Source organism: Coturnix japonica, chromosome 12 (genome assembly GCF_054131305.1).
Source record: "Coturnix japonica strain WE chromosome 12, WE-NBRP24, whole genome shotgun sequence".
Taxonomy (NCBI): domain Eukaryota; kingdom Metazoa; phylum Chordata; class Aves; order Galliformes; family Phasianidae; genus Coturnix; species Coturnix japonica.
This window is the reverse complement of record NC_140674.1, coordinates 18,560,910-18,576,110: the sequence shown is the minus strand read 5'-3', so window position 1 is coordinate 18,576,110 and position 15,201 is coordinate 18,560,910. Positions and strand designations below refer to the sequence as shown.

The 15,201-nt window shown below is 39.8% G+C and overlaps 1 protein-coding gene across 2 annotated transcripts in view; it reads left to right on the top strand.

The window, feature by feature from the left end:
• FNDC3B (fibronectin type III domain containing 3B) overlaps window positions 1-15,201 on the top strand; it is a 135,095-nt gene that overhangs the window by 107,513 nt on the left and 12,381 nt on the right. For both annotated transcript variants that reach the window (XM_015871958.3, XM_085513675.1), the window contains exons 21-23: window positions 319-468; window positions 3,451-3,731; window positions 9,136-9,348. In XM_015871958.3, coding sequence (XP_015727444.2) covers window positions 319-468; window positions 3,451-3,731; window positions 9,136-9,348 — 644 coding nt within the window. The remainder of the gene's footprint in view (window positions 1-318; window positions 469-3,450; window positions 3,732-9,135; window positions 9,349-15,201) is intronic.

Below are 15,201 nucleotides of genomic sequence, written 5' to 3'. Positions count from 1 at the left end.
CCACAGCTGTGCATCTGCCAAGCCAGTGGAAAGACAATTTATTACTGAGTGTTGTGATGAAAAGTGAAGTAGCTGCATATGCTCTCATTTCTGTCTATTTCTTTCAGGTAAATATTGTGCAGAACTAGACTGTCTCGGTAACCTACTAGGGGAACACTAATTCAGGGCATTTCAATTTGCGACGATAGTAGTGCCATTAATTTCAAAATAAGAGTGTTTTTATTTTTTAGGTTGTTTCTTTCTTACCCAGTGAAACACAAAGATGTGCAGTGCTCATTTCTAAATCTAATTATACAAATACAAATACTTGTGTTGCAGAGTCCTGAGTGCTCTGGTGCTGACATCTCTGAATACAGATTAGAGTGGGGAGAAGATGAGGAATCTCTACAACTTGTGTATAGTGGCACAGATACCTGCTTTGAAATAAGTGAGCTGTCGGCAGCAGTGCAGTACTGCTGTAGGCTACAGGTATGAAAGCTGCAAGTTTTTACATGCGTTGCTACCTAAGATGTAATCGTGGTTACTTTCTGCTGTGCTTTGTTATTTTTCCTAAGTAGACTCTATGAAGTTATATATTTTGAAAGTCAGCTGCAACCTTCATTTATTTTAAATAATGCAGGCTGTTGTAATATGGTTTAGATTCAACGCTATTCAAGTGATCGACAGGTTATTCCAACAAGAGAGTCGGAATAACTTGTATCTTGCATGTCTAATGTTCTTAATTTTCAGTGAATGATACTTTTAACAACTATTTTGTGCTTTGATGGTAAAACAAAATGAGAGTGTTTTAAAAAACAAATTTTTGCTATTGTGTAAACATTTACCTCCCAAGTAGATGCTGAAGATTCCCTCGCTTAAACAATAAACTCCAACATCTGTTTCATTTATCAAATAAAGCAGCAGAGTAGATTTTTATACACATAGATGGTTGTAGGTGCCAAAAGGCGAGTCCTCATCCTTACCCTTTTCTCTTACATCTTCAGTGTTAAGTCTACTACTCTTTTCTCCTTTATGTCCACTGAAAAATAAATGCAAAGCAAAGTGAAAGTAGGGAAAAAATAATTTTGCACAAGATTCTGTTCCAGAAGATCTATTTGTATGGCAAGACAGAATAGCACCAGTAAATCCAACCAAAGGTTCGTACCCCCACCCAGCTGGCAGGAGGTGGACCACCCAGGGCCTTTCCTTTGATCAGGGAGGCAGTTTCTGTCAAGGGTTTCCTTATCAGCTGTTTTTAACAGGACATTGACTTTTTTTTTTTTAACTAAGTAGCTTTTGAGCAGTTGGTCAACTGCCAAAGAGGGCCCAACACCTCTAAATATGCTCAGCTGTGTTTAGCAGTCTTGTAGTACCTATATACCTCACTCTGGCAGTGCTGGAAAAAGATGTTGAATGAACATGTATGGGTGGCTTGGAAGTCTGAGCCTTAAGGTGCATCTGTTTGCAGGTTTGTTTGCAGGAAGGTATTCAGAACCTGGTGAGCAGGGAGGTGACCATGAGAGAACTTGTGTAGTTGAACAGTGGGGAACTCAGAGCTTTTGGTGCTAAAAATGGAAGCAGACAGCTGTGTATGGGGTTTTGATTTCAAGCAAACATTAATTTTACATTTTGTGCCATTGAAGTGTTGCACTCATCCACTTCGGCTTTGATAAGGCCAGTGTGATTTCTTCCATAGATGGGAGTGAAATGAAATGCCCAACAGCACTAAGAGATGTTATTGAAATGTATTGGTGACCCAAGCATTGCTTTCTAGAGGGCTTTATCCTGTGTTATATGGAGATGCACGCCTGAGAAACCACAATATAAGATACACTGCAACATTTAAGCAATTATATGAAAATTAATGAAGTATTTGGTACAGACAAAGAGGAGTTGAATCGTGTCAGCAATTTCTGGTTTTTTAGTGGTGAGAGTAACAGTTCTTTTTCACGTCTCTTAGCAGCTCTAGCAAAAAATATTTCTGTCACTTTATCAAAATAAAGATTTCCCAGACTACTTTTATTCAGTCTTCTAATAAACACGCAACGCTGCTATCTCCATCTACAGTAACCCAATAAAAAGAGAGAACTGAGGAATCAGGCATAGTTATCTTGAGGGCAGACAGTTTGTCTTTACTGTTGCTCAACTTTTTTTTCCTGTAATGAATATTCCTGAAAACAATTGTGGCATCTGCAGAGGGAAATATTATGTCATTTAGGCGGGGGAAGCATCTAGGAAGCAAAGAAGAATGAGATTCCCATCAGTTATGATGATGAGGTTGTCTAATAAAGCAGTTAAAAGCACCACTAAAAATAAATTGCTTGGAGCAAGATACAGATCGGCAAACACTGGTTTAGAGGCAGACTGCAGAACAAGGCTCAGTTTTAACAGTTCTAGGAGTGCTTTGCTCAGAGGAAGATGTCCCTGGAGCATGATTTGTTTTGAAGGGCTTTTTAAGGGCTGACAAATCTAACTTTATTATCTGTTTCTTCAGTTGAATAAAACGCCTCCTGGAAAAACAGAGCATGGCTTTGTGTTTGTACTATGCATAGTAGAAAAAAAAAATTAGCCACTAAGCCACTGTAGCCCAGCATAGGCAAAGAACCAAACAAGCGTTTGATGCGTCCTTTCCTTGCCATCATAGTCCTACTGGCAAGACTGTAAGCAAAGGCTTTCCAGGTTGTCATCTGTTCAGAGAATCAGCTTACTTCCCCAGGTGGTGGACAACACATTGAAACACCAAAAGTTGTTTCTGAAGGAGAAAAGAGTCAGATCTGATCCTTACTTCCTTTTGGGATCCTTGATCCATGAATCAAGATGAGAAGCCTGGTAATTGTTTGGTCTCCTCTCCAGTGGAAAATACTGAGCTATGTACTTGGGTGGTTGCTTGCTAGTGACCTGTGACTTCTGGGGAAATCTGAGTCATAAGCTTAGTGCCATGCTGAGCTTGTATATTCTTATACCAGAAGCTTTTTGCATCCAATTGACTGTTTGCTGTCTGAGCTACAAGCCTGTGCAACTCACAAGTCAAATGTCTTTTACATTTAGGGATTTTTCCTTGTATAAAGCATGTCATGTTCCATGGTGCAGAAACAGGTTTTTATGCAGAGCAACTTGATAATTTTAGGTAACCAGTTTGCTGGGCACTGTGATGTCACCCGTTACTGGCAGCACACTGACTCTTACGTTACCTCTTACCAAACCAAGTTTGCTGCTGATTCAAAGGTTACTGTTAAGTTTGATTAAATGTATTTTCCAGTTTTCCCAAGTGGCACTCTTCAGTAACTAAGGAAGGAATTAATTACCGTAATCCAGGTAGAGGGTTCAAATCATCCTTTGGAGAATGAGTTGGTGATGTGCTCTCTTTGTATAATCCATGAAGCTGTTCCAGGCTGCACAGTTTGTGATTAAATATTTGGTAGGCATGTGAAAGAGAACATTTATTTTATACAATGTTATTGTTGCACACAGGCTGTTAACCAGGCAGGAGCTGGACCCTACAGTGAACTGGTAACCTGCAGGATCCCCGCATCTGTACCTGATGCAGTCTCTACACTCTTTGTGCTGGAGGATGAGCATGTGGATGCCTGTCAGCTCTCAGCCTCTGTGTGCCTTGCATTGAACTGGGAAGAGCCATGCAATAATGGAGCTGAGATTACTTCGTACAACATTGACCTTGGTGACATCAGCATCCCCATAGGAAATGTTACCAGTTATGTTATTCATGATTTGCTTCCAGAAACCTCATACCGGTGAGTACAATTTTTTGCTATGCTATACGTTCAGGATGAGATTATGTGGTTTAATTTTACATGGGAAATGTTTATGGCATGTAGAAGGAGTAAAGAAAAAACAAACCAGTGAGCCTAGAAATCTGCAATATCTGCTTTATGGAACGGATTGTGGTAGTTCAGTTTCAAATACTGCATTTCCTCACCTTCCTATTCCTTCTTTCTCTTCTACTGCTATCTCTGACCTCTCCTTCTTTTCAAGTTGCCCTGATGCAGTGAGGATGCCAGTAGGGAAAATAATTCCAAAAATTACAGAGAACTAAAATTAAAGTGCAACTTCTCCCTCATTTTTTTTTTTTCTTCCTCTCTGAACTCTTATCAGTACTGTTACAAGGGTTTATTATTAAATATATTGATCTCTGTCAAGGAATTTGCACACAGGTAGCTTTTATTTATGTAGCTCCAGCTATTTTTCTTACTGGAAAACTGAAAGATAATCTGAGTTTAAAACAATTCATTCATAGCAGTTCAGATTCTAAATTCCTAAGTGACATTGCAAAAAATGTCATTGTTAATGCTTAAATTCATGTTTTTTCCCCCAGTGTTAACTGAAATTAAAAACTAGAAAAGGTTCTGTGCAGGCAATGAACAGCACCACAGCAGAAGATGTGATGAGAGGCATTCTGGCTTAAGTACTGCTCTAATAAAGCCTGAAATATGATTGCACAGCTGTAAAATTAGACATGGCTCAGAACTACTGTCACATTTATTTATTCTTTGTATACAGCATCACAATCCTACAGGTCTTGTAGGCCAGATCTCTGGCCTTTCTCTAAGCCAGGCCAGAGAACACAACTTTCTGAAGACCAATTGAAAACATAATGCAGGTAGTGAGAAGCTGAACAGTTTGTTTATTGACTGGATACCCAGCTGTGCGGCATCTTTAGGCATCATCTTTGGTAACATCTTGTACTACCTGGTTTCTCCTTGTATGTTCAGTCAAGTGCCAAAACAGCCTTGTGCATTCATCACAGAGGCCTTTGTCCTTCAGTCCCTTCTTTAGCTGGTTCCTCGCTGTCTATAGCTTTGTTTTGGATACCAGCCTTGTATCCAAAGCCTGGAAATAGAGGTAGAGAGTGAAGTGAAGGATGGGATGTTACTCTGCTTTCTAGTCAGGATGCAGTCCCTGAAGCTCTTAGTCGTGCTCCCGTAAAAATATTGTTGTGCTGAGATCATACTGGATTGTTTTATGTTTTTTACATTCTTGTTTCTTTAATTTGTAAAAAGCACTATATTAAATTACTTATTTGTAGTCGGGGAGTCTGGCTGTCTCTGATCCAAATGAAAATGCTGAAGCGTGAGCATTAAGTCTGCAACTGCTCTAAATATTGTTGTAAGACTGAGTTCCTACAAAGAAAGAAAATGTGTGAAAAGCACAAGCCAGTAAGTAATCAGAAGTAATACTATATGAAAGCTCTTATTTTTAATAAATAAAACAAGAGAAAGTCCATCTCAGTTCTTTCATCTCATGTCTGCCAGAGGAGACAAGGGACAAATCCAGTTGCACCTTATGCAGCACAACCTGTAGCACAGAGAGACTTCTGTGGTAACTGGGATATGTACGTCAAAGTATTTTTGCTATTGACTGACACCACATATTTCCTTTCAGTGCCAAAGTAGCTGGGCTGGAGATTTCAGTCCTCCCAGGTTTAATCAAGGGGTGTTCAGAACTTCACTGATCTTTCTTCATTTCTTCACTAGTAGTTTTTCTTTTCATGTCAGTTTTGTTTAACTTAACCCTTTTCTCTCTCAAGTGTTTATTCCCTGCTGTGTCGAAAAGCAGTGAATGTGTTTTCTTCCAGGCTTTGTTTTTCTTAGACTAAACAAGCTCAGCACTACTGGTTTTGAGGCTATGAAATCTCTTGATAAACTTTCAGCAGAACCTGGAGGTAGCCAAGGTCTTATTTGTTTGATTGCGTTAGAAATCCACTGTCAACATTTTGCTTGTGGGAACCCTGAACTTGAAAAGCAAATGTTATTTTGAATCCAGCAAAGCGGAAATCAGAAAGGAGCATGGTTTTCAATAGCACTGTGATTCAGGCAGTAGGCCATTATGTGTCAGCCCCAATGGGCTTGTTGGCTTGTGTCTGGCATTGCTCCGCTGCATCCAACTGATGGGCTGATCACCCATGTGCGACTCAAATACGTGCAGAAAAAGCTCGGGGCTCTTTGCAGAGGTTGTTTGAAGCTGGCAAGTTTGGTGGTTACTCTGTCTTGGCAGCAAATCCTGCCAGCACAACACAAGAAGGATTTGCATCCTAAAATATATTCAAAGTGTGAGGAACTGGGGCATGCCTCTGCTGTGCATCCAGTGGATAGGCTGGGACTGGTTTCATGAGGACTCGTCCAGTGTCAGGCACCAGCACTGCTTTTGCAATAAGCAGATGCCTCCCAAAAACACTCTATAAATGTCACTGCTTTAAGCCGGCCAGCTGCAGGAACATATCCGAGTTCTGCAGTCTTTCTATGTTATTAAGGTAGCCTTGCAGCTCTGGATGCTGTGATTGCAGCATAATAAAGGTAGGACTGGTTTTCTGTGAACTGATCTAACTAGAAGTGAGTAAATAAATACTCCACAATAAATAAGTATTTGACAGTAATGGAAATGTCAATTTTCTGTTACACTCTGTTCCCAGGCTTTGCTCTACACTTTCTATAGTTAATTGTGCAGCACTGTTAGGGACACTTCACTGCAAAACAGTGATTTATTTTTTCTTTAAGAATGCTTCTTTTGCTATGAAGTTACATAGATTACAGAGACAGATAAGCCCCATTAAACTTTAATAGCAACACGTATTTCTAATTTGGTTTAGGAATACAAATTCCAGACATTTTTAATTTCTAAACTGTATCAAGGGAAAGATCTTCCAGCATGCAAAGAGAAGAATGCACATGGATGCTCAAGTTAGCAATGCCCCAGTGCGTTATAAAACAAAAGCTGTGCTTTGAATTATGAAGGTGAGTCTTGCTCCATCTCCAGGAGAAGTGCAGTGTGAGGGACCTGTGGGGCTGGCTGGTAAGATTGCTGTCCTTCACATTCAGGCTGTGATGGCAGGAGGGGACTGAGCTGTGTCTCCTCTCATTTATAAAGTCTGTAGTGTTTTGAATCTACAGGTTGTCACACACACATGTATGGCAGCTGGTGGCATTCTTCTTATGGGAACTGGTGAATGAAACTCTTCGCATGTCAGACTCCCTAAGATTGATTTAGAAATGATTTTTGAGTTTGCTGGAATATATTACGAAGGATTTTCTGACCGAGCTGAAAATAGCCTCATCTTTAGTGTGTTTATTTTCCTTGGTCAAGGAGCCTATAGTGGTCTGTTAAAGGTCTTTTAATGGCTTCTAAATTTACTTAGTTTGATGTATTTATTTTTACTGTTTAGAAGATGCAGTGGAGAAATGTGGGAATGGATATACAAGGTTGAGGCCTGCAGAGTGACAACTGACAAGGAATTTTTCTGGTGGTATAATCAGCAGAAACAGGCTGATCACATGCAGCCCTAGTAGGAGGAAATAAATCAGCTATAGCTTTCCCTCTATTATCATTCGTCAGATGCCTTTCTTTGCTTTTATTGTCACTGGTCTCACTGTGTTCCTGTGTCAGAAGGACGGGTGGGTGAGTGCCCATTTGTGTTCATCAGATGGTGGGACCCGAAGCTCTGTGCAGCCCAGGAAAGCAACCACAAGTGAGAGAAGAGGCACATTTTTACCCTATGCAAATACCTGGCATAGTGTGGACCAGCAAATGGAGCCATATGTTTGTGCACACATCATAAAAGCATGTTGTCAGCCCGTGTATAAGAAGCGTGGTGTGAAATCTGAGAGAGCTTCATTTCGGTCACTCCTTGTTTTCAGATGTGATAATTGCTGTTGGGAGGAGTTAGTTGTGATGGTGATGCTTGGGGACAGGTGAGGTGGTGGTGGGTAATACAAAATAAAGCAGAGGGTGTTGGTGTAAGCAGTCTGTGTTTTGTCATGTTGCTGTTTCTGTGTATGTGCTAACGGGTGGCTTGGCAGAATCCAGTGAAAATTCAGGCAATTGTCACTTTTTTCTTACTGGAAAGACTATTAACTATTAACGCAATGACTTCTCGATCTGAAGCAAGCTAATAGCATCATATGAAATAAATTCAATGTCTGTATATTAACTGCACTTCTGAAGATATTAGAGAAGTCTTTGTTCTTTTTCCTGCAACTCCTTGCGTGCAGAGCTTGAAGAGGAGGCTCCCAATGGACGCCTCTTCCTGCTGTTTTCTTCCTGGAGGAGGAAGTCTCCTCTTTATAGCATCATACGGTATTCAGGACCTGAAACTAAAAGGAGGAATAAAAGGAAAATGCAGCTCAACACTTTCCATGTTTAAGCAGCCAAGGGACTGTTTGCTCTGGTAAATGGCCTGATCAATAAGCAAAAGCTTAACCACATGGCCATGTAAACACTGTGCGCAATTATTTCTACCACCTAATTAATAGATGAGACTGCATTTGAAATATGTTTATTTATCATTTAACCCTTTTTTTGTTGTTTTGAAATTGCAGAAAATAAGGGTCTGGGGTTTTATTTGTTGGAAATTTTGTTCTCTGGAGGACTCTTTTCACTTCTTTAATGCTGCATAACCTTTTCCTAATGGTTTCCTAGAGGCTTTTCAAAGCAAAGTAATTTCTCATATATTATATATGCAAACTTAATCACTTTATGTACTTTAACAAAAGTAAATAGCTATGCCAACCGAAGATATTTCTATTTATCTTCTGTTTTCTCTGAAGCAGGCTGTGTAATGACTTACCAGATCCTGCTCTTCTCCCTTCCAAGGGAGTTCCTGGCTTCTTGGTGGCTGACACTTTTGAGAAGAAGCAATGCGTCTTGCAGTCTTTTCCCATGAGAAAATACAGGGTTGCAGCATATAGAATTTCCAAAGTAAATGGCATCTGTCTGGTGATCTAAAGTTGATGTACTGTCTAAAACTGTAGTTTATCCAGCTTCTTTTCTCTAATTTTCTCTGTGATTTTAGCAACCTTTTGGAACTTTTCAGGCTCATCTGTTCCAATATTTCTGCTTTGACAGAATTTCATATATAATAAGTCCTCAAAGCTCTTTCCAAATGCATATTTCATATTTCATATTTTTGTTTCGATGTTGCTGTTGACATTATCATAGTAGAATACTACATCACTTCACTCATTCCTATAACAGATTCTCATTGTGCAAATTATTAAACTGAAGTGCAGACATACAAGAGAGCAGCAAAGCAGTACAAGCTGAGATACCTACATCAGACTGCAACCTACAGAGTAGCTGTGATTCAAACCTTCCAGAACCTCATGAAAACACTTTATTTAACATTCACCTTTTTGCTCATTTTAGGATCAGGATCCAGGCTGTCAATGAAATTGGAGCTGGACCATTTAGCCACTTTATTAAAGCAAAAACCAGGCCATTACCACCTTTACCTCCTCGGCTGGAGTGTGCTGCAGCGGGTCCTCAGAGCCTGAAGCTGAAATGGGGGGACAGCAGTTCCAAGCTTCATGCTACCGATGACATGGTCTACATCTTACAAATTGAAGATAGAAATAAAAGGTAAGATCTGATTCATCTCGTTGTGTTGATGAAGAATGAATTCTGGCTCATGATAAGGCAGATATGAATCACAGTAAGAGAAACACTGTTTTCCCAATTCCTTGATGCTATAAATGTATACGAAATGTTGTTTCAATAGGGATTCCGTGCCTGTAGTCTAATGAAGCAAAATTCATAACAAAGCTGACAGTTATTGTAGAACAACTGCAGTCGTTGCTGCACTGTGAAATTTTATCAAACTACTGGCTCCTCTGCCTGCAAAAATTATTACTTAGTTTTATGATCACACTGATTTTTCCCCTTGGAATATGCAAAGCAAAGATATTGCACACAGTGTGTGTGTATTAGTTAAAGAACTGGTCACAGAGTTAGAAGTCTAGGAAAAGCAAACACAGAACTGGAAAAGGTATTTTGAGCAGAGCGTGATGGTTGGGATTTTAGATCTATCATACATTAGATCTTTTGGAAGAAATGAACTTGGCATCAGCTTGGTAGCAACACAGTAGCAATAAAATAAGAATGCTGTAGAGATTTCACTTCCCTAAAGTTTTCCTCAAAGCCAGGAGAGCTTTCAGCATGCAAGAAACGCAAAACTAAATAGCTCTGGAAGAAGCTTTTCACAAAAAACTTTGTTTTGATAGGTTTGACAAAGTGGCTCCAAAGATCTCTTCAATGAATAAATATCACAAATGGTTCATAATTTACTGAGAAACACTCTCAGTGAGTTTAATCAGGTAAAATTACTGGTGTATGAAGTAGAAAATCCATAGGGACCTTCAGTACAGATCATAATTTGGTGTAAATTAGTATGATTCTTTCTATTTAAATAGAGCTGTGCTGACTTTGTGCCAGCTGAAGCTCTAATTCTTAAGTAATAAAACCACCATGAATATTGCCTTAATACCTCCCATTGTTTCAACTATACTGATACAGAGATGGTACACACTCCTCTGTGTTAATACTGAGAGGTGCCCAATGAATATAAATACCCATTTGGAAGTTTGACTGATGAAACTGTTTCTCTGGAGTGCAGCGGTGCTTGTTAGGAGCCCATCACCTGCAGCACCATGTGAGGAAGCCAGCTGTAAAGAAACATCCAGCAGGCTGCTTTTGTTTGCTTTCATGTTTCAGTGCAGGTAGGATGTTACCAACCTGTTTCTGTATTGGAGAAATAAGTTTACTTATGAGATTAAAATAAGTTATGTTACCTTGCTGCAGAGAACCAAAGCTGTTTCTAGAGTCACTGTCACATCTGAATTTACTTCTATCTGGTTGGTATCCCTCAAGTCAGTATTTGGTGAATCTGAGCATGCTGTTTGTTCATTGCAGCATTCCTTACTGATGAGTTTTAACATATGAGATAATTTTAAAGTAATATTGACGCATTTTCACCAGCAGAAATACAAGGTAAACAAATTATTTTTAAGGACAGTAATCACCAAGAAGGCAGGAACCCAAGCAGTCCAGATAACCTTTTAGTAGAGATTCTCTTCTGTTTCTGTGCACTGATCACCAGCCAGTGCTCTTGAGCGTGTCTTGGTCATTAAGAATAGTTTTTAACTTTTCCGTGCTGTAAAGAGGCAACAGGCCAGTTGTTGCAGACTGAAGGTCTCATTGATTGCAAGAGCTGTGAAACGAAATGCTTGGAAATCTCCTGACACTGATTAATGTCGGGGCTTGAAAAGGGGCACATATCAGAAGTGCACCTGCCTTATCTGCCGTTAGTGCCTTGGTGTGTGACATCCAGGCAGATCAAATTAATCTCTCTGGTCCTTTCAATTACGTGTAGCATTAATTGGAGATGAAAAGTCTGTTTCTAGAAAGCACAACACATGGGAACGTTAATTGAAAGCAGTTGACCTTTTAGTAAAGAGGATGATAAAATTTCAGTGTTTTTTAAGCAGACCAGCATTCCAAACTGGTGTAACATCAAGAAAATCACATTAATCAGGATGCACCATTTTCCAGAGTGTGGTGCATTTTTCTTCTCCAGGTGAAACAAGTGAACTTAATTAGCAGTAATGCTTTTGGATATTTATTTTCAATACTGTTAATTAGTCTTTAGTTGTTCTACAGGTAATTATACCACTTAGTGTCTTAAAACACTTGCATTGCCTAGTCTGAAAGAGGGAATTGGCAAGTACGTTAGGTGGGGGTCAGTCATTCCATTGCTTGTGCTTCTTTTAGATAAATATTACCTTGCAGTTGAGTTTAGTTCTGTGATTTTTTTATGTGTGCAGTCATATAAAGAAAAATATGAGCAATTATTGTTTAAGAGAATCATTGGGTGGTTGGGTGAGAGGGTTCTGCTTACACTGAGGAGCAGGTGGGGCACTTCTCCATCTGCAGGTGCCAGCTTTGTTTTGCTGAAGCTGTAAAGCAGACAGGATGCCTTGCTGTCTTAGCAAGCTTTGCCAAATGAAATGACTGAGACTGTCACGGCTGTGGATAGCTCTGAACATGCTGTGCTGAATGAGATTCATTTTAAGGTTCATAGAAACTGTTAGATGCTGCCATATTAATAAAGCGGACTGTAATGCTGCACAAGAGAGATAAAGATGTGTGTGACTATAAGAGCATTAATTTGTAACTGCTTGATTGGTGCTTTGTTCTGTTTTAGTTTTAGCTTTATTAAGCCTGCTCCTGTTTATATCTTCTGTTAGTTTTTAATGCATTGCCACTGCAAATCATAGTTATCAGTAGCTGCTTAGTCATCTGGTTCTTGACTTTTGACAGGGAGTTGGGTGCTCTCTGTAACTTCTCCCAAATCCTTTACTGAAATGCTGTTAATTCACATTACAGTGGGCTCAGTATCGCTCTGTCTCCCTGTCCTTGGCCTCCAATGTGGTTGCACACAGGAATCACATTGAGCACTTGGCTTATCCGCCTTCCGTGCCTCCTAAATGTGCCCAGGCACTGTTGAGATGTTACTGTTGCTTATTTTTCCCCTCAGGAATCATTCAGAATTAAAACTTTTTCTCCATCTCTTGCTCATCCTTGAAGTTGATTTTCAAGGTGTTCTGTTGTCTTCTTTATGATGTGCCTGATCTACACCTGATGTAAACAATAGAACTGATGTACTCTATGTGCAACTTCTCTTTGTCCGCATCCAAAAAGTCTGAATGATTACTCAGGTCTGCAGTCCAAAAGGGGACAACAGGGAAACAAGCACAAAGCTCTGGTAATCTATTGGGAAGAGTACAGTCCTGAGGCTTTTAGTTCAGGCTTCCCATGCTCTCTGTATGCTGCTTACACAATGTGGTGGGCTGTAAATTCCAGCTGCCCTCAGCAGCATGAACTTCAAGAGGAAAGATGGTAACTCATCCTTCTAAAAAATTACTTTTTCTTGCTAGGTGGGAGCTTTTGGTATGTCAAGGCATCTCCATTCTCCATAATTCTAGAACTCTTGACAGGTGGCCATGGTAAATATGGATTACGTGCTTGAATTTGGTAGCAGATGAAAGGATGATCTAGGAGAAGCAAACTAAAAATCAATTTCTGGCTGCAAGTGCTCCTTACCCACAGGCTAGACATGCTAAGTCATTAGACGAAGAAAACAAAACTCTCCCCATTAACTGCTAGCACTTCTTGTTCTGCCTTTTTCCTCTCTGGCTAGTTTTGCTTTTCTAAGTTCAAGCAAAGAAACATCATCTCCTGTTGTTCTGCCTGTAAACAGAAGCTACATGGCTGCTGTTGTGAGGAGGTAGGTTTCTAAACGTTGTCATGAACAAACCTACGTGGTAAGGTTTCCTAAAGATATCTTCTAGAAAACAGATCTTCAGATCTGAGAGTCCAGCATGCGTGGTCCATCCTCAAGGTAGGACACCCAGGGCTGTGCCAGCAGTGGGGCTGCCTGGCTTTATTCAGCTTTAGAACGGAGCGTTCTCTGTGTTGGAGGTGAATTACATATTTTTGTTCAGAAGCTTTGCTTTCCAGAGCGCTGCTGTAAACTGGGGGAGAAAATGGCATAAATCAGTGAGTGCTTGATAACATTCTTTAGAGAAAATAGAAGAACAGTCTAAAAAGCAAAAACAAAGTCAGAGGGGGCTATAAGCTATAATTGTGCAGATAACAGGCACACTACAATAACAGCATTAGAAGTTGTGTTGATTGGTGAAATTCATGTGCTTTGCTTTCTAACTGTGCTAACAGCCCAGGTACACTGCATAAAAGCTTCAGGTCACCAGGTCAGACCTGCGGTGGATTAATGATTTCTTGACCCAAAAGTGTGTCAGATCACCACAGTGGTGTGGGAGGCAGAAAGAGAATCATTCTCTTGTAGCCCTTGTTCCAGGCTCCAGATTGCTGTCTGTCTTAGCACTGTGTGTTACATTTTCTTTCAAATTAAACTGTTGCAAAGACAATCGTGTTACTAAAATATAAACAAAGCGAGAGGCTCTGAAATAGGCAACCTGCTGATTAAAATGTGCGGAGCACTAATGAAGGTAGAGCAGCAAGTACATTCATAATCCTCTGCTTGACTGTAAGTGGCTGAAGTGATGGAAACAAAAAAACTCTGACATGTAAAACATTTCCAAGAAGATCTTTGTGGTGAATAAGAAGGTATTGATGAAAAACTAACAGCAGTGGTGTCTCCCAGACACTCATTCTAGGACATTTTGTTCTCTCTTTTCCAGGCTGTGTAAGTAAATGAATAATCTGCAACTGACATGAGAATGTCTGGGAGAGAGAATTCAGATCACTAAAGCAGGAGTCAGATTCTCTGGGGGATGCTGTGCTCCCTCGAGATGATTTTCAGTTTGTGCTGTTACCTTAGTGGGGAGGAGAGGCAATACTGCATCGTGTTAAATTCTGACCATAAAGGTTCACTTTACTTAAGACAACAACAACAAAACTGTTTGAAAGCACAGGTGGCCCACACAGGTGGTCTCTTCTCAAAGACAACATATCAGGGTAAAATGTACAGCCCCTTGCCTTTCAAATTTGGCTGGTCAAACCTTTTAGAACTAAAAATTTATAGGTGCTATCAGCATGCATGGGGATTCACATAGATGGTCCATGCAGGCAGAAGTTACAGAATGACAACGTGATATGAAGATGCAATCATATGGACAAATCGTTGTCTTTTGATAACTGTTAATTTATATAGGCATTGCAGTAGTGACAACACATTGATTCAGCTTTAAGATCATTGCAGTCCTTCTTCAGCAGATGTGGGAGACAGAAAACAGATCAGAGGGTGTGTTGTCCCAATTCTATATCCATCTCCGTCAAATGGAAACTGCAGTATTTTATTAAATAACAGAAACAACTCTGGGGAAGTATAAAGTACCTGTGTTGGTCATGAGAAAAATGCTGTAATTGTTATATATTTATATATATGTACACACACATATATATGATATTTTAAAGTTAAAATGTTTCATCTTGCATCATGATTTCCATTCTTCAAATGTTGTCATGCTAAAGCTTAACAGCAAATACGTTTGATTGACTTATTAATCAGCCTTTCTTCTTCCAAAATTGGAAGCCCTCTTTCTTCAAAGGTTGTTGAATATCAGAGATTTAAGTGTGCTTTCATTGCAGTCCTGTGTTCTGAGTGTGGATGCAAGCTTTTCCCTGATGCTTTTTGCTTTCATTACAAGCAGTTCTTGATATAGAGAGATGGAAGTTAAAAGGGGTAGAGATGGGAACTGCATGGGAATATTATCACAATCCCCAAATAACAGGAGGAGCAGAAGAACTTTGCCAGATCACTTTGTCAGTGTTATGGAACCTTGCTTTTATTCAAGATGCAAAAGCTGTAATTTGAAAGCTAGCATTCATTGGTATTCATTCTATAAGTATGTCTAGCCAATTGTATTGTAAGTCCAGACTGTGTGCAGAACTATT